Source organism: Scyliorhinus canicula, chromosome 13 (assembly GCF_902713615.1).
Source record: "Scyliorhinus canicula chromosome 13, sScyCan1.1, whole genome shotgun sequence".
NCBI lineage: Eukaryota > Metazoa > Chordata > Chondrichthyes > Carcharhiniformes > Scyliorhinidae > Scyliorhinus > Scyliorhinus canicula.
The window spans coordinates 80,347,650-80,367,000 of NC_052158.1; the positions used below are offsets into that span (position 1 = coordinate 80,347,650).

A 19,351-nucleotide genomic window follows, 5' to 3' on the forward strand; every position below is an offset into this window, starting at 1 on the left:
TGGGGATGGGGGTGGAGGATGCCTGGAGAGATGTGCAGTAAGTCCGGAGGTCAGCCCGCATTGCGGAAGGATGTGACAGAGGCATCATAAGGTTGTGCAAAAAGGTGTTTAATATGTTGGACAAACATCACCCCAATGGTGCCGCCCCTCCCAACTCCCGAACCCCACCCCCCTTCTTACCCCCCTCCCCCGGTGCCCTCAGTGATCCTCAACATACTTTGCCCTCCTAGCTCTACCACGGTGTCTTGGTGTTTCCCCATGATGCACATCTGAGGTGGAGGCTGCCAGCTGCTTACCTCATCCCGTGGCCTTCGATACCCCTGGTAGGTGTCCTCTGAGGGTTCTATGGTCGGAGGGCCCCAGCTCACTTGACGTGCCACCTTGTCCCGTGTCTGACCTCGAGGCGCAGCCTCATCAGAGGGGTGGAACTTGGGGGAGCTGATGGCCACTGTTGCCACTCAGCACCCCCTCCTCCCACTCGGTGCTCATAGGGCCCTGAGGTTCACCTTGGGATGGAGGATCAGCTGGTTCAAGCTCCGGCTGCCCCTGCATCATCTGGTTCTGCCAGGCCTGGCGGGTCCCCATGGTCCGCACGTTCATGCCGACGCCCTCGGCGATGCTCCTCAGTGACTGGAACAGGCTCTGCAGTGCCCCAGCAATGCCCACCTGCAACTCGGACAAGCTCCGCAGCACCTTTAGCCATTCCCACTGAGAGCGGAACATGTCCTGCAGAACCTCATCAAGGTCAGCCTGGTACTGGGTGACATCCCCCAGCGAGTCGGACATTCTGCCAAGACCCTCAACTATGGCTGTCACTGATTGTCAGTCTTTGTTAGGTTTGTATGAATGAACTGAAATCTTACAAACTGGCCTGTTCTTCAAACTGCTTCAGTGAATTGGAGGGGCATTAAAGATAAACCTAATACCATTCACAATGTTTCCAAAAGTAAGTCAAAGCAAAAGAATTATAAAGCATATCTTCTATTAAGACAAGCTTTGCTCCATTCTACTGAGTACAAAAATGAGATCTGGTGCAGATCTCCTTCCCTAGTGGACATTAGTGAATCAGATGGGTTTTTATAACAATCGACAATAGTTTCATGGCCTGGTCTGGCCTACATGTGACTCCAGACCCACAGCAATGTTGTTGACTCTGAACTGCCCCTTCAAGGGCAATTAGGGATGGGCAATAAATGCTGCACAGCTTGCATCCTATGGCCCATGAACAAACAAAAAAAAGTCAAAGAAAAATGTATGCAAATTTGTATGCAAATGTATGCATTTCTGCTATTAAGACAAGCTTTGCTTCATTCTACAGTTTAAAGGTGAGCAGATGCTCTTTCACAATGAAAAATCTGATTTTCTGATGTTCCAGTGCGACAATCCTCAAAGTTAGCAGAAGTGCAGTTCTAAATACTCACCAAATACTTGCATTCGGAAAGTACTTTCATCACGGTTTTTCAGTTCTATCCCATAGTAATCAATCTGTACTTCATATTCTCCAGTGTCATTAACATGTACATCATTCAGCATCACAAAATCAGCATGGATTTCAACCCTGTATTGATACAGTGGGTGGACAATGTGCAGCTTCTCTGGATACTTGGATTTCCATGTCAAAATCTTCAACGGCAATGGAAATTTCAATCTAAATGTTACATCATGCTGATCAGTGCCTTGATATTGTATAGGGAACTGGACTGGCTCTCCTGCAGGAGTATTAGTGATGGTATCAGTTCTGGCGATTAATGCTTCTCCACATGGTACAAACAATTGGAACACTGAAAAACACAAGCATAGATTGTACACATCAAATTTGTGTGACAAGGTTTGAGAACAATAAAATCTATTGTGAACTCATGGGGCAGGATAGTCTAGCTGTCTATGCCTTTCCAAAACTTTATGGTGTTGTACTATGAAATTATATGATACACGTAGGTGAAGAGAATCGCCACACTAATAAATGAATTCTACAGCTGCTAAGGAGACCTAAAATTCTACTCCCATAGCCCTGTAAATGCATTTTCCTCAACTTCGCATCCAATTTTCTTTTGAAATCATTGATCATCTTCACTTCAATCTCCCTCTTATTCAGCAAAATCCAGGTATTAATGCAGGCCACGTAACAAAAATTCTTCTTCACATCCCACCTGTATTTTTTCCCCTAAAATCTTAAATGTGTGCCCCCTAGGATAGTTTGAATAGTAGTCCATTATTAGCAAATATTCTTTACCTTCAAGGTAGAATATGTCTATCCTAACCTTTTTCCATGGAACTGACACAATTTTGCCCATCTCCATCGTTTCCTTTGCTTGTCGATATTGGTATTGTTGACAAATGGTACATTTTTCCACCATTGTCTGCATATCTTTATCTATTCCTGGCCAGTATACAGTATCTCACAGTCTTCTCTTGCCTTTCTCGATTCCAAGGGTGACCCTCATGAATCTTTTGCAGTATTTCTTTGCACAGAGATTGTGGAATAACGATTCTCTCTTGTCTTAGTAACAAACCATTTGCTGCACTTAGCTCTGATCGTATATGATGATACTCGGGACATGAATCTTTTGGCCATCCATTGTTGAGACTGTATATCACCATTTGTAATACTTCATCTTTCTCTGTTTCTTCACCAATCAGCTTTGACGTTGCATCTGACACTGGTAAATGAATGAATTATTCAGTAAAGCTTGGGTTGTCACAATTAATATGAATTACCTGATGCAAGTTTGAAGATGTGAACATGTAATGAATCCAAGAGTTTCATTATAAACTTCTGCACTATGTGCCTTATACCTTTTCTTCGTGAATACTGGCTGGTCCTAAAAAGAGGTAAAATCATTAGCCTGACACAGGATACAATATTAAGGAGATAAGACCATATGAAATATGAGCAGGAGTGGGCCTATTGTCCCATCGAGCCTGCTCCATCATTCAATTGGATCATGGCTGATCCGACATTCCTCACGTCCACTTTACTGCCCTGCCCCTATAACCCTTGATTCCCTTAGCTCTCTGTGGCATGGGGTTTCAAAGACTCACAATTCTCCAAGAGATGAAATTTCTCCTAATCTGAATCTTAAATTGGCACCCCTTTCTACCAAGACTCTCCCATGAGGGGAAACATCCTCTCAGCATTTACCCTGTCTAAACCCCTTAAGAATCCTATATATTTCAATGAGATCACCTCTCATTCTTCTGGTCTCCTGGAAGCATCAACTGCCCGATCGGGGAAAAGGGAGAGTGATTTGTATTGATATATCAACTTTCGTGAGCGTAGGATGTCCCAAAGTGATTTGCAGCCAATAAAATACTTTTGAAATTTTGTAACTGTTTTGTCTGAAATGCAGCAACCATTTTACACACAGCAAGATCCCATTGGCAGTAATATGAAAATGACAGCTAATCTGCTTTCAGCTGTTTTAGTTGAAGGATAAATATTGGCCAGGAATATATTTGGAAATGGAATATGAATTGAAAAGTAGGACATGAGGAGTGCCGGAATATGACCGAGGTGAGCCAACTGATTATATAACCCTGGAGGTACAATAAGTCATTTACCATGTGGTACCGATTACAGTGAAGATTGTTATTGCTTTTCACCATACCTGCAAACTGATTCTTCAATATGAATATATCTATCGGCTAGATTTTTTACTTTCTTCATATTGTAATGTTTGAACCTGATATGACCACATTTTATTGTGATAGGCGAAGTCAAAATAATGACAGAGGGAGCACTGCTGAAATTTGATCCTTCAGTGAGATGACCTACATAACTGAGGCCCATCACTGGTATTGCTACCGCATTGAATCATAGAATCCTAGAACTTACAGTGCAGAAGGAGGCCATTCAGCCCATTGAATCTGCACTGGCCCCTGGAAAGAGCACCCCACTCAAGCCCACACCTCCACCCCATCCCCATAACCCAGTAAACCCACTTAACCTTTTTGGACACTAAGGGCAATTTAGCATGGTCAATCCACCTAATCTGGACATCCTTGGACTGTGAGAGGAAACCGGAGCACCCGGAGGAAACCCACGCAGACATGGGGAGAACGTGCAGACCCCGCATAGACAGTGACCCAAGCCGGGAATCGAACGTGGGACCCTAGAGCTGTGAAACAACAGTGATAACCACTGTGCTACCATACCGTGCCATACCTGCTCAATGACAGACTGCAATTTTAAAAAAGACATCAGTTATGTAGAAGGTACTATTAGGTTTATAGTGTAGGACACCTTAAGGAAAGTAATTCTAGAAATAAACTGCTGTTCCAACTGCAACCCAAGAAAAGTTACTTCCAATTAAAGAAGCAACAGGCAGATTTTAGTTTATTGAATCCTACCCATGCAGCTAATTAAGGATTCTTGCACCTTGACTATTGCAGCCCCCACCTACGTTCCTCAACATTGGTAAATGGAAAGTCCAATAAGAAGAGTATTATTTTGCTTCTGTATTGCTATCAGTGTATATACTCTTCATAGGTATCTGATAGATGCCTGGTGCGGGACATCTTTAATGTGGTATGCCATTGCACATAAGCAGACACACAGTCCTTGATATAGGATACGTTCAGTTCCAGTGCAAGGGAATCTCGATGGCTGGGGATCTCCCTACTGCTGCAGCCTCATCTGCCATCACAGCAATTGATACCATACCAGTATCTTCCGCCTGATGCGCCGTTGGGACCTGTTTTGGATTGTACTTTATCTGGTTCCTCCCCTCCAGCCTGCCATAGTTGTCCCTGCCAGAAGTTTAAGACTCCCAAAGGCATTGCTGTGGGCATCAATGGAACATTCAAGCCTCTCCACCATGGCAAGGTGGCAATCCAAGGAAAGGACAATTAAATCTTCTTCATTTCTTATAAACCTGGGACAGAGAAGAAATTCCTGCCCACCTCAGGGATGCCGTCATCGCCACTATCTTCAAGAAAGAAGTGAAAACGGACTGTGGAAACTGCCAAGGAACCTCCTTGCTCTCCATCGCTGGGAAGATCATCATCAAAATCTTTGCAAGCTGCCTTTTCTCAGCTTCTGAAGAAATCTTTTCGGAATGCCAGTACGGCTTCCGACCAAACTGTGGAATAATGGACATAATTTTGATAGCTCGGTAACTTCAAGAGAAATGCCGGGAGCAACATCAACTACTCTACATGGCCTTCATATATCTGACTAAGTCTTTTGACTCAGTCAACCGGGAAGTACTATGGGAGACTCAGAGATAAAGCAGTTGTATCAGAAAGCATATACAGAAATAGAATCTGAGTGTATATGGGAGCATTATTACATTAGAAATAATGTATTAATAAGAAAAGGGAGACTTTTACATACTGAGAAAGATGATAAATGAGCAGGAGTTCATCAAGTGGTATTCAAGTTATAGAAAGGAGGTTTTGCGGGTAGCGCATAAGATTCCAATCGGTGTTATTTAGGAATGAGGAAAACTAAAGCAAAAATACAAAAACATTTTGATTGGTTTGGATTGCATAAGGATGTAGTGGAATTGTGTCATACATGTCACACATGTCAGGTAATAGGGGATCCCGAGTGGTAACCAAGCCTCAACCCGTCCAGAATTTAAGGAACATGTTATTAGGGCCCTGATTGGTTGTGTGGGATCTCTACCTAAAAATGGAAATCAGTGTTTGTTGATCATAATGGATGTGTCTACTAGATTTTTGGAGGCCATTCCATGAAGAAACATTACAGCTCAGAGGGTTGTAGAGGATTTAACCAATTTAAAAAAAAATCAGATATGGGGCCGAATTCTCCGACCCCACGCAGGGTCGGGGAATCGCCCGGGGCCGGCGTAAATCCCGCCCCTGCCGTGGTTGGAATTCTCCGCCACCCGGGAAACGGCGGGAATCACGCCCCGCCAATCGGCGTGCCCCCCGCGGTGATTCTCCGGCCCGCAATGGGCCGAAGTCCCGCCGCTGACAGGCCAATCCCGCCGACGTGGTTTAAACCACCTCTGGTGCCAACGGGATTGGCGGCGCGAGCGGGCTGCCGGGGTCCTGGGTGGGGGGGGCGCAAGGCGACTGGACCCCGGGGAGTGCCCCCACGGTGGCCTGGCCCGCGATCGGGGCCCACCGATCGGCGGGCGGCCCTGTGCTGTGGGGGCACTCTTTTTCTTCCGCCGCCACCACGGCCTCCACCATGGCGGAGGCGGAAGAGACCCCCCTACCACGCATGCGCCAGTGGTGACGTCAGCGGCCGCTGACACACGGCACATGCGCGGACCGACGAAGGCCTTTCGGCCAGGCCAGGCAGTGTAGCGCCAAAGGCCATTGGTGCTGGTTTTGGCGCCATCGGTGGAGCGGAAACCACTCCGGTGCGGGCCTAGCCCATAAAGGTGCAGAGAATTCCGTACCTTTGGGGAGGCCTGACGCCGGAGTGTTTGGTGCCACTCCGCTACGCCGGGACCCCCCGCCCCGCCGGGTTGGGGAGAATCCCGGCCCTGGTCTACCAAAAGAAATCCAATCAGATCAGGGATCCAATTTTATGTTGAAGTTATTTAAGCAAGTTATGAATAGCTTAGGAATGAAGCAAGTTAACTCAATGGAATATCATCCGGAGTCATGAGGAGCGTTGGAAAGGTGATACTAAAACTTTAAAGACCATGTTGAGTGCCTATAGTCAGGATTATACAGAGGAATGGGATAAAGTAATTCCATTGTACTATTTGTAATTAGGGATGCACCTAATGAATCAACTAAATTAAGTCCATTCAATTTGACTTTTGGTTATGAAGTAAGAAGATTATTTAAGTTGATCAAAGGGGAATTGGTGAATCAGCGCTCGGAGACGGTGTCCCTTTTGTTTGTGCTGACGATAGAGCCCTTGGTAATTGCATTGAGCTGCTCGGAGGGTATAATGAGAGGGGGTGGGGGTGGGGGTGGAGCATAAGGTGTCCCTCTATGCAGACATTTTTTTTTCTATGTTTCTAACCTGGGTCCCATGGTGGGGGATATAGTGGAGCTGCTCAAGAAGTTTGGTGATTTTTCGGGATATAAACTGAATTTGGGAAAGAGCGAGTGCTTTTTACTTTCTACTTCAGGGCCATGAGTTGGCTTGGCGGGGGGGATTTCCGTTTCATGTTGCGAATACATACTTCAGGTTCTGAGAGGTGCAGGTGGCTCGAGACTGGGCCCGGTTCCGTAAATTGAATTTTACAAGCCTGGTAGGTAGGGTCAGGGCAGATTTGCTGAGATGGGACAGCCTCCCATTAACATTGGCAGGGTGAGCGCAGGCAGTAAAGATGAATATCTTGCAGCGGTTTTTATTTTATTCCAGTGTTTATCAGTCTTTTTGCTGAAGGTGTTTTTATGTGGGTGGAACGGTTGATTTTGTTATTTGTTTGGGAAGGTAAGGTGGCGAGGATTCGGAAGACGGTGCTTCAGAGAGGGCGACAGTCATAGGGTTTAGCTCTTCCAAGTTGTATTACTCTTGGGTGGCAAACGGCAAGGAGGTGCGGGGCTGGGGTATGAAGCCGGAGTCAATGTGGGTGAGGATGGAGGTAAGCTCTTGTAGGGGGTCGGGGTTGCAGGTGCTGGCCACGATGACGCTCCCATTTGTCCCTAGGACATACTCGGGTAGTCCGGTGTGTGTCGGACTTGCCGGAGCTGCAGACAGGAGCGGGGCCAGATGTTTTAGCCTTCTCCTCACTGATTGCTTGCAGGCAGCTCCTGTTGGGGCGGAGGTCAGCTTCTCCGCCCTGTTCCTCAGTGTGGCTTGGGGACTTGATGGAGTTCCTGTATTTGGAGACGGTTACGTTTGCTATGAGGGTGAGGATGGAGGGGTACCACAAGAAATGGGGTCTGTTTATTCGACTTTGTAAAGAGTTGGTTTCTGCCAGCTGCTAACAGGAGAGGATAGTTGGTGGGGTAGGGGGAGTTTTATTGGGATATTCGTCGGTGGAGTGGGGGGAGGGGGGTGTTTTTTGATGTTTTGCATTGTTTTGTTTTATGTACAAAATGTTTAAATATTAAAAACCGAATAAAAATATTTTAAAAACATAGATGGTAGGTTAACAAATTTGACTTTGGAGTAAAATTTAAATTGCTGTTGGAAGAAGGCCAAACCACGCCATAGAGATCGTTGTGAGCAGCTTTCTTTCAGGTCAGCGGCAAGTTTTAGTTTTTTATCTCATTAGTTTTTACGGGATGTGTGCTTCGCTACCATTGTTGTCCATCCCTAATTGCCCTTGACAAAGTGGTGGTAAGCTGCCTTCTTGAACCGCTGAAGTCCATGTGGTGTAGGTACACCCACTGTGCTAATAGAGAGGGAGTTCCAGGATTTTGACCCAGCGACAGTGAAGGAACGGTGATATATTTCCAAGTCAGGATGGTGCGCGACTTGAAGGGGAATCTTGTTGCTGTTCCCAGGTATCTGCTGTCCTTGTCCTTCTGGATGGTAGTGGTCGTGGGTTTGGAAGGTGCTGTCTAAGGAACCTTGGTGAGTTCCTGCAGTGCCTCTTGTAGATGGTACACACTGCTGCTACTGAGCGTCAGTGGTGGTGTGCTGCTTTGTCCTGGATGCTGTTGAGCGTCTTGAGTATTATTGGAGCTGTATTCACCCAGGCAAGTGGGGAGTATTCCATTGCACTTCTGACTTGTGCCTTGAAGGTGGTGGACGGGCTTTGAGTGTCAGGAGGTGAGTTACTTGCTGCAGGATTCCTAACCTCTGACTTGCTCTCATAGCCACTGTATTTATATGGCTCGTCCAGTTCTGTTTCTGATCAATGGTAACCCCAGAATGTTGATAGTGGTGGAATCAGTGGTGGTAATGCCATTGAATGTCAAGGGGCAATGGCTTGATTCCCTCTTATTGGAGATAGTCATTGCCTGGCACTTATGAGGTGCACATGTTACTGTATTATAGACTGCAGAAACGTAGATTTATGTTTGGAGATGACATGGTCGATCCCTCTAACCTATAACCAAGTGGACAACTGAACAAACCGTCACAACCATTGAGAACATAAGGAATAGTAGCAGGAGTAAACCATATAGCAACTTGTGCGTGGTTTGCCATTCAACACAATCAATTTCTCACTGGCTTCCAAAATCCTTGATTCCCTGAGAGACCAAAAATCTGTCTATCGCAGCCTTGAATATATTTAGTGCTGGGGCCCCCACAATATTCTGGAGTCAAGAATTCCAAAGATTCAAAGCTATTTTAGTGAAGATATTTCTCCGCATCTCAGTTTTAAATGACTGCATCCTTATCTTGAGGCTGTGCCCCTCTGTTCTAGCTCCCCGGCCAAGGGAACTACCTTTCAATATCTACTCTGTTAAACCCTTTCAGGATCCCGTATGCGAGAATGAGATTACCTCTCATTCTTCTAAACTCCAGTGAATATAATCCCAATTTAACCTCAACCTCTCATCATAGGACAATCCTCTCATTCCAGGAATTAATCAAGTGAGCCTTTGCTCTCCTACTTCCAGTACAAAGTATCCTTCCTTAAACATGGTATTGTGAGTGGACTGGTAATCCAGAGGTCCAGGCTAATGCTCTTGATCATAAATTCAAATCCACCAGGGCTGCTGGTGGAGTTTAAAATTAATTATCAAATTTTGAAATAAAAACTTGTCCAGTAATGGTGACCTTGAAACTATTGGATTGTCATTAAAAATCCATCTGGTTCACTAATGTTCTTCAGAGAAGGATAAACACTGTCCTTGATTATCTTACTTGTGATGCCAGACCAACAATAATGTGACTAATTCTTAACTGTCCACTGAATTGACCCAATAACCAAAATTGGGAGAGCTTGGTTGTCCTACAGACTAGTCAAGCAAAGACATGGCATGGTCATACCCACTGACAGGACAGGCCCAACAATGGTGGCGGTACAGTTGTATATAGTGAGGGAGTTGCCCTGAGAGTCCTGAACAATGACTGCAGACTTCAAGACTGAAATTTGGCTAACAGCTAGGCCTATAATTCCTTGTTTTCTCCCACCCTCCTTGCTGCAAGCAGAGTTGCATTTGCTAGTTTATAATTTGCTGGGACGTTACTAGAATCTAGGGCATTTTGACAAACCATAAGAAGCTTTCCACTATTTCTACAGGTTCCTCTTTTAGAATCCTAGGATGCAAGCCGTCAAGTCTTGCAGATTTGTCAGATTATAAAGCTCCTCCAGATCTTTTTGCTGTCGATATTAATCACCTTAGGTTCCTCACTCTTATTAATCTCTTAATTAAACTGTACTCTGATGTGTCTTTTACGGTGAAGACATACACAAAATATTTGTTCATGTTCCTCAACACCCATGATAATTTCTTCTGTCTCTGCCTCAAAGGGACAGATGCTTGCTTGAATTACTCTCCTTTTTATATACTTGTAAAATCTGTTGCAATCTGTTTCATGGTGGGGAGAGAAGAATCAATGGAACAGGTTTTACTGTTCGTGGTGGATTTACGAAACTCTCTGAAAACTGAGGAAAGCACCTGGAGACAGTAACTTGAAATACTACTCAGCAAAGTGAGGACACAGGAAACCATTGGAGCAACTGTGGACTATTTGCTATAAGAGCTGTAGTTCCTTGGTTTAAAATAGAAGATGTAGTGAATGTGGTTCACATCGAATTATAACCTGTATATACATGTGCCCATATTGTAAGTGCAGTTGCACTACCTGTCCTCCAGGGGGAGTAGCACTGGGAATGCTCGAGAGTTGTACGGGACTTCTCCCTTGGCTCCGCCCAGGACTCCTCCCCGGGAGCTGCTGTATAAAGATCAGTGCCACAGGTTCAGTCGGCCAGTTCACCGAAAGTTCAACGGCTTTCAGGCTGACTCTGTTGTAAGTATATTAAAACCGCTATTCTAATCCTACAAGCGGCGGGTGATGGAGAATCCAGCGTTAGGCAGAAAATGGAATTGGTGCCCCGCCTGATCTGTTTCCGATTCTCTGGAACCCCACTGAAATTGAGATCAAGGCTCCTTCCATAAACCAGCCTGAACAGGTGGGCATCATATTCTCTGGGCCTGCGTGACTCTCCAGTCCTCTGTGCTGTGAATCACGTGAATGGGAATTGTAGCAGGTTTTAACAAGCGTGGCCCTGTTGCGATGGGCCAAGGGGGTAGCGCTTTAAAGGAGTTGTTCCCAATGTCCATCGGAAGGCCATCCTCCCCCAACAATGCAAGACCTGCCCACCAGATCCCCCACCCCACCAGAGACATTCTAATTAAAGGGACCCCCACCAGATACTCTCTAGTTAAAGAGATCCCAACCAGAGACCCCAAATAGGAGAGAACTCTGTCAGTAGCCACCCATAACAGAGGGCCCTGTCTGGAAGCCCTCCAGAAGTGAGATTTAACTCTCATTTGATGTGGCCCAGGAGCTGTCAATCACAGCTTGATCATAAACACTGCCTTTAGTTACACAGCTGACTAATTCAAAGTCACTCAAAGGTGAAGGCAAATGAATTAAACAATGCAAACAGCTGGGTATGTGTATGAAAGCTGTCAATCACAGCCTGGTGAAAGCAATTTCACAAAGGAATTAATGAATGGCGGGGCGGAGTGGGGCTTTCCAGCAGGTGTCTCTTTTCTGAAGTGTTTCTCATGGGGGTCTCGTTAATCAGGAAGTCACTGGTGGGGGTTTATTTAATTAGGGGATCTCAGCCGGGGGTTCAGGTCACCCCTGTACTGGGGCGGGGGGGGGGGGGGGGTGACCCAGGAAATCAGTGGTGTTGCGAGGACGGAGGGGAGCCCAGACGCTCACTCAAAATGGTGGCCTGATAATGCATAAAATTACATGACTAAGGACTGGGAATAGCTTCCTGATTTGCATTCCCAGCATGAGCCTAAATCAGGTGTGATTCAGCTCCAGCAGGAGAACATAAGGCTGGAATCTCCGTTTCTCAGCGACTGAGCGGAGTCTCAGCGACAGAGCAGAGTCTCAGTGACCAGCAGCGACTGAGCAGAGTCTCAGCGACTGAGCAGAGTCTCAGTGACCGGCAGCGACTGAGCAGAGTCTCAGTGACTGAGCAGAGTCTCAGTGACTGAGCAGAGTCTCAGTGCCCCGCAGTGACTGAGCAGAGTCTCAGCGACTGAGCAGAGTCTCAGTGACTGAGCAGAGTCTCAGTGACTGAGCAGAGTCTCAGTGACTAAGCAGAGTCTCAGTGCCCCGCAGTGACTGAGCAGAGTCTCAGCGACTGAGCAGCGACTGAGCAGAGTCTCAGTGACCGGCAGCGACTGAGCAGAGTCTCAGTGACTAAGCAGAGTCTCAGTGACTGAGCAGCGACTGAGCAGAGTCTCAGTGACTAAGCAGAGTCTCAGTGACTGAGCAGAGTCTCAGTGACCGGCAGCGACTGAGCAGAGTCTCAGTGACTAAGCAGAGTCTCAGTGACTGAGCAGAGTCTCAGTGACCAGCAGTGACTGAGCAGAGTCTCAGCGACTGAGCAGAGTCTCAGTGACCGGCAGTGACTGAGCAGAGTCTCAGCGACTGAGCAGAGTCTCAGTGACCCGCAGCGACTGAGCAGAGTCTCAGTGACTGAGCAGCGACTGAGCAGAGTCTCAGTGACTGAGCAGAGTCTCAGTGTCCGGCAGCGACTGAGCAGAGTCTCAGTGACCGGCAGCGACTGAGCAGAGTCTCAGTGACCCGCAGCGACTGAGCAGAGTCTCAGTGACTGAGCAGCGACTGAGCAGAGTCTCAGTGACCGGCAGCGACTGAGCAGAGTCTCAGTGACCGGCAACGACTGAGCAGAGTCTCAGTGACCGGCAGCGACTGAGCAGAGTCTCAGTGACTGAGCAGAGTCTCAGTGTCCGGCAGCGACTGAGCAGAGTCTCAGTGACTGAGCAGAGTCTCAGCGACTGAGCAGCGACTGAGCAGAGTCTCACTGACTGAGCAGAGTCTCAGTGACCGGCAGCGACTGAGCAGAGTCTCAGTGACTGAGCAGAGTCTCAGTGACTGAGCAGAGTCTCAGCGACTGAGCAGAGTCTCAGTGACCAGCAGCGACTGAGCAGAGTCTCAGTGACTGAGCAGAGTCTCAGTGCCCCGCAGTGACTGAGCAGAGTCTCAGTGACTGAGCAGAGTCTCAGTGACCGGCAGCGACTGAGCAGAGTCTCAGTGACTGAGCAAAGTCTCAGCGACTGAGCAGAGTCTCAGTGACTGAGCAGAGTCTCAGTGTCCGGCAGCGACTGAGCAGAGTCTCAGTGACTGAGCAGAGTCTCAGTGACTGAGCAGAGTCTCAGTGTCCGGCAGCGACTGAGCAGAGTCTCAGTGACTGAGCAGAGTCTCAGTGACTGAGCAGAGTCTCAGTGACTGAGCAGAGTCTCAGTGTCCGGCAGCGACTGAGCAGAGTCTCAGTGACTGAGCAGAGTCTCAGCGACTGGCAGCGACTGAGCAGAGTCTCAGTGACCGGCAGCGACTGAGCAGAGTCTCAGTGACTGAGCAGCGACTGAGCAGAGACTCAGTGACTGAGCAGAGTCTCAGTGACTGAGCAGCGACTGAGCAGAGACTCAGCGACTGAGCAGAGTCTCAGTGACCGGCAGCGACTGAGCAGAGTCTCAGTGACTGAGCAGCGACTGAGCAGAGTCTCAGTGACTGAGCAGCGACTGAGCAGAGTCTCAGTGACCGGCAGCGACTGAGCAGAGTCTCAGTGACCGGCAGCGACTGAGCAGAGTCTCAGTGACTGAGCAGAGTCTCAGTGACCGGCAGCGACTGAGCAGAGTCTCAGTGACCGGCAGCGACAGAGCAGAGTCTCAGCGACTGAGCAGAGTCTCAGTGACCGGCAGCGACTGAGCAGAGTCTCAGTGACTGAGCAGCGACTGAGCAGAGACTCAGTGACTGAGCAGAGTCTCAGTGACTGAGCAGCGACTGAGCAGAGTCTCAGTGACTGAGCAGAGTCTCAGCGACTGGCAGCGACTGAGCAGAGTCTCAGTGACCGGCAGCGACTGAGCAGAGTCTCAGTGACCGGCAGCGACTGAGCAGAGTCTCAGTGACTGAGCAGCGACTGAGCAGAGTCTCAGTGACTGAGCAGCGACTGAGCAGAGTCTCAGCGACTGAGCAGAGACTCAGTGACCGGCAGCGACTGAGCAGTGACTGAGCAGAGTCTCAGCGACTGAGCAGAGTCTCAGTGACTGAGCAGAGTCTCAGTGACTGAGCAGAGTCTCAGTGACCGGCAGCGACTGAGCAGAGTCTCAGTGACCGGCAGCGACTGAGCAGAGTCTCAGTGACCGGCAGCGACTGAGCGGAGTCTCGCGACTGAGCAGAGTCTCAGTGACCGGCAGCGACTGAGCAGAGTCTCAGTGACTGAGCAGCAACTGAGCAGAGTCTCAGTGACTGAGCAGAGTCTCAGTGACCAGCAGCGACTGAGCAGAGTCTCAGTGACTGAGCAGAGTCTCAGTGACTGAGCAGAGTCTCAGTGACTGAGCAGCGACTGAGCAGAGTCTCAGTGACTGAGCAGAGTCTCAGTGACTGAGCAGAGTCTCAGTGACTGAGCAGAGGCTCAGTGTCCGGCAGCGACTGAGCAGAGTCTCAGTGACTGAGCAGAGTCTCAGTGACCAGCAGCGACTGAGCAGAGTCTCAGTGACTGTGCAGAGTCTCAGTTGACTGAGCAGAGTCTCAGTGACTGAGCAGAGTCTCAGTGACTGAGCAGAGTCTCAGTGACTGAGCAGAGTCTCAGCGACTGAGCAGAGTCTCAGTGACCGGCAGTGACTGAGCAGAGTCTCAGTGACTGAGCAGAGTCTCAGTGACCCGCAGTGACTGAGCAGAGTCTCAGTGACTGAGCAGAGTCTCAGTGTCCGGCAGCGACTGAGCAGAGTCTCAGTGACTGAGCAGAGTCTCAGTGACTGAGCAGAGTCTCAGTGACCGGCAGTGACTGAGCAGAGTCTCAGTGACTGAGCAGAGTCTCAGTGACTGAGCAGAGTCTCAGTGACCGGCAGCGACTGAGCAGAGTCTCAGTGACTGAGCAGAGTCTCAGTTGTCCGGCAGCGACCTGCGCAGAGTCTCAGTGACTGAGCAGAGTCTCAGTGACTGAGCAGGTCTCAGTGACCGGCAGTCGACTGAGCAGAGGTCCTCAGTGACTGAGCAGAGTCTCAGTGACCGGCAGCGACTGAGCAGAGTCTCAGTGTCCGGCAGCGACTGAGCAGAGTCTCAGTGACTGAGCAGAGTCTCAGTGACCGGCAGCGACTGAGCAGAGTCTCAGTGCCCCGCAGTGACTGAGCAAAGTCTCAGTGACTGGCAGTGACTGAGCAGAGTCTCAGTGACCAGCAGCGACTGAGCAGAGTCTCAGTGACTGAGCAGAGTCTCAGTGACCGGCAGCGACTGAGCAGAGTCTCAGTGACCGGCAGTGACTGAGCAGAGTCTCAGTGACTGAGCAGAGTCTCAGTGACCCGCAGCGACTGAGCAGAGTCTCAGTGACTGAGCAGAGTCTCAGCGACTGGCAGCGACTGAGCAGAGTCTCAGTGACCGGCAGCGACTGAGCAGAGTCTCAGTGACCGGCAGCGACTGAGCAGAGTCTCAGTGACTGAGCAGCGACTGAGCAGAGTCTCAGTGACTGAGCAGCGACTGAGCAGAGTCTCAGTGACTGAGCAGAGTCTCAGTGACTGAGCAGAGTCTCAGTGACTGAGCAGAGGCTCAGTGTCCGGCAGCGACTGAGCAGAGTCTCAGTGACTGAGCAGAGTCTCAGTGACCAGCAGCGACTGAGCAGAGTCTCAGTTGACTGAGCAGAGTCTCAGTGACCAGCAGCGACTGAGCAGAGTCTCAGTGACTGAGCAGAGTCTCAGCGACTGAGCAGAGTCTCAGTGACCGGCAGCGACTGAGCAGAGTCTCAGTGACTGAGCAGAGTCTCAGTGACTGAGCAGAGTCTCAGTGACCCGCAGTGACTGAGCAGAGTCTCAGTGACTGAGCAGAGTCTCAGTGTCCGGCAGCGACTGAGCAGAGTCTCAGTGACTGAGCAGAGTCTCAGTGACCGGCAGCGACTGAGCAGAGTCTCAGTGACTGAGCAGAGTCTCAGTGTCCGGCAGCGACTGAGCAGAGTCTCAGTGACTGAGCAGAGTCTCAGTGACCGGCAGCGACTGAGCAGAGTCTCAGTGCCCCGCAGTGACTGAGCAAAGTCTCAGTGACTGGCAGTGACTGAGCAGAGTCTCAGTGACCAGCAGCGACTGAGCAGAGTCTCAGTGACTGAGCAGAGTCTCAGTGACCGGCAGCGACTGAGCAGAGTCTCAGTGACCGGCAGTGACTGAGCAGAGTCTCAGTGACTGAGCAGAGTCTTAGTGTCCGGCAGCGACTGAGCAGAGTCTCAGTGACTGAGCAGAGTCTCAGTGACCGGCAGCGACTGAGCAGAGTCTCAGTGACTGAGCAGAGTCTCAGTGACCGGCAGCGACTGAGCAGAGTCTCAGTGACTGAGCAGAGTCTCAGTGACTGAGCAGAGTCTCAGTGACCGGCAGCGACTGACCAGAGTCTCAGTGACCGGCAGCGACTGAGCAGAGTCTCAGCGACTGAGCAGAGTCTCAGTGACTGAGCAGAGTCTCAGTGACTGAGCAGAGTCTCAGTGACTGAGCAGAGTCTCAGTGTCCGGCAGCGACTGAGCAGAGTCTCAGTGACTGAGCAGAGTCTCAGTGACCGGCAGCGACTGAGCAGAGTCTCAGCGACTGAGCAGAGTCTCAGTGACCAGCAGCGACTGAGCAGAGTCTCAGCGACTGAGCAGAGTCTCAGTGACCAGCAGCGACTGAGCAGAGTCTCAGTGACTGAGCAGAGTCTCAGTGACTGAGCAGGGTCTCAGTGACTGAGCAGAGTCTCAGTGACTGAGCAGAGTCTCAGTGACTGAGCAGAGTCTCAGTGACCGGCAGCGACTGAGCAGAGTCTCAGTGACCGGCAGTGACTGAGCAGAGTCTCAGTGACTGAGCAGCGACTGAGCAGAGTCTCAGCGACTGAGCAGAGTCTCAGTGACTGAGCAGAGTCTCAGTGACTGAGCAGAGGCTCAGTGTCCGGCAGCGACTGAGCAGAGTCTCAGTGACTGAGCAGAGTCTCAGTGACTGAGCAGCGACTGAGCAGAGTCTCAGTGACCAGCAGTGACTGAGCAGAGTCTCAGTGACCGGCAGCGACTGAGCAGAGTCTCAGTGACTGAGCAGAGTCTCAGTGACTGAGCAGAGTCTCAGTGACTGAGCAGAGTCTCAGTGTCCGGCAGCGACTGAGCAGAGTCTCAGTGACTGAGCAGAGTCTCAGTGACCAGCAGTGACTGAGCAGAGTCTCAGTGACTGAGCAGAGTCTCAGTTGACTGAGCAGCGACTGAGCAGAGTCTCAGTGACTAAGCAGAGTCTCAGTGCCCCGCAGTGACTGAGCAGAGTCTCAGTGACTGAGCAGAGTCTCAGTGTCCGGCAGCGACTGAGCAGAGTCTCAGTGACTGAGCAGCGACTGAGCAGAGTCTCAGTGACCAGCAGCGACTGAGCAGAGTCTCAGTGACCGGCAGCGACTGAGCAGAGTCTCAGTGACTGAGCAGAGTCTCAGTGTCCGGCAGCGACTGAGCAGAGTCTCAGTGACTGAGCAGCGACTGAGCAGAGTCTCAGTGACCGGCAGCAACTGAGCAGAGTCTCAGCGACTGAGCAGAGTCTCAGTGACCGGCAGCGACTGAGCAGCGACTGAGCAGAGTCTCAGTGACTGAGCAGAGTCTCAGTGACCGGCAGCGACTGAGCAGAGTCTCAGTGACTGAGCAGCGACTGAGCAGAGTCTCAGTGACTGAGCAGAGTCTCAGTGACCGGCAGCGACTGAGCAGAGTCTCAGTGACTGAGCAGAGTCTCAGTGACCGGCAGCGACTGAGCAGAGTCTCAGTGACTGAGCAGAGTCTCAGTGACCGGCAGCGACTGAGCAGAGTCTCAGCGACTGAGCAGAGTCTCAGTGCCCCGCAGTGACTGAGCAGAGTCTCAGTGACTGAGCAGAGTCTCAGTGACTAAGCAGAGTCTCAGTGACCGGCAGCGACTGAGCAGAGTCTCAGTGACTGAGCAGAGTCTCAGTGTCCGGCAGCGACTGAGCAGAGTCTCAGTGACCGGCAGCGACTGAGCAGAGTCTCAGTGTCCGGCAGCAACTGAGCAGAGTCTCAGTGACTAAGCAGAGTCTCAGTGACCAGCAGCGACTGAGCAGAGTCTCAGCGACTGAGCAGAGACTGAGCAGAGTCTCAGCGACTGAGCAGAGTCTCAGTGACCCGCAGCGACTGAGCAGAGTCTCAGTGACTGAGCAGCGACTGAGCAGAGTCTCAGTGACCGGCAGCGACTGAGCAGAGTCTCAGTGACCAGCAGCGACTGAGCAGAGTCTCAGTGACCAGCAGCGACTGAGCAGAGTCTCAGTGACTGAGCAGAGTCTCAGTGTCCGGCAGCGACTGAGCAGAGTCTCAGTGACTGAGCAGAGTCTCAGTGCCCCGCAGTGACTGAGCAGAGTCTCAGTGACTGAGCAGAGTCTCAGTGTCCGGCAGCGACTGAGCAGAGTCTCAGTGACTGAGCAGAGTCTCAGTGCCCCGCAGTAACTGAGCAGAGTCTCAGTGACTGAGCAGAGTCTCAGTGTCCGGCAGCGACTGAGCAGAGTCTCAGTGACTGAGCAGAGTCTCAGTGACCGGCAGCGACTGAGCAGAGTCTCAGTGACCGGCAGCGACTGAGCAGAGTCTCAGTGACTGAGCAGAGTCTCAGTGACTGAGCAGAGTCTCAGTGACCAGCAGCGACTGAGCAGAGTCTCAGTGACCGGCAGCGACTGAGCAGAGTCTCAGTGACTGAGCAGCGACTGAGCAGAGTCTCAGTGACTGAGCAGAGTCTCAGTGTCCGGCAGCGACTGAGCAGAGTCTCAGTGACTGAGCAGAGTCTCAGTGACCAGCAGCGACTGAGCAGAGTCTCAGTGACTGAGCAGAGTCTCAGTGACCAGCAGCGACTGAGCAGAGTCTCAGCGACTGAGCAGAGTCTCAGTGACCAGCAGCGACTGAGCAGAGTCTCAGTGACCAGCAGCGACTGAGCAGAGTCTCAGTGACTGAGCAGAGTCTCAGTGTCCGGCAGCGACTGAGCAGAGTCTCAGTGACTGAGCAGAGTCTCAGTGACCGGCAGCGACTGAGCAGAGTCTCAGTGACTGAGCAGAGTCTCAGTGACCAGCAGCGACTGAGCAGAGTCTCAGTGACCGGCAGCGACTGAGCAGAGTCTCAGTGACTGAGCAGAGTCTCAGTGACTGAGCAGCGACTGAGCAGAGTCTCAGTGACCAGCAGCGACTGAGCAGAGTCTCAGTGACTGAGCAGCGACTGAGCAGAGTCTCAGTGACCGGCAGCGACTGAGCAGAGTCTCAGTGACTGAGCAGAGTCTCAGTGACCGGCAGCGACTGAGCAGAGTCTCAGTGACCGGCAGCAACTGAGCAGAGTCTCAGCGA

The 19,351-nt window shown here is 50.4% G+C and overlaps 1 protein-coding gene across 1 annotated transcript in view; it reads right to left on the reverse strand.

Annotated features, from left to right (window-relative positions):
- The window catches only part of LOC119976227 (hepatocyte cell adhesion molecule-like), a 42,325-nt gene that overhangs the window by 13,355 nt on the left and 9,619 nt on the right, over window positions 1-19,351 (reverse strand). Inside the window, exons 2-3 of the mRNA XM_038816573.1 lie at window positions 2,719-2,822; window positions 1,422-1,781 (exon numbers count right to left, since the gene is read on the reverse strand). Of these exons, the coding sequence (XP_038672501.1) occupies window positions 1,422-1,781; window positions 2,719-2,767 (409 nt within the window). The 5' untranslated portion in view covers window positions 2,768-2,822. The remainder of the gene's footprint in view (window positions 1-1,421; window positions 1,782-2,718; window positions 2,823-19,351) is intronic.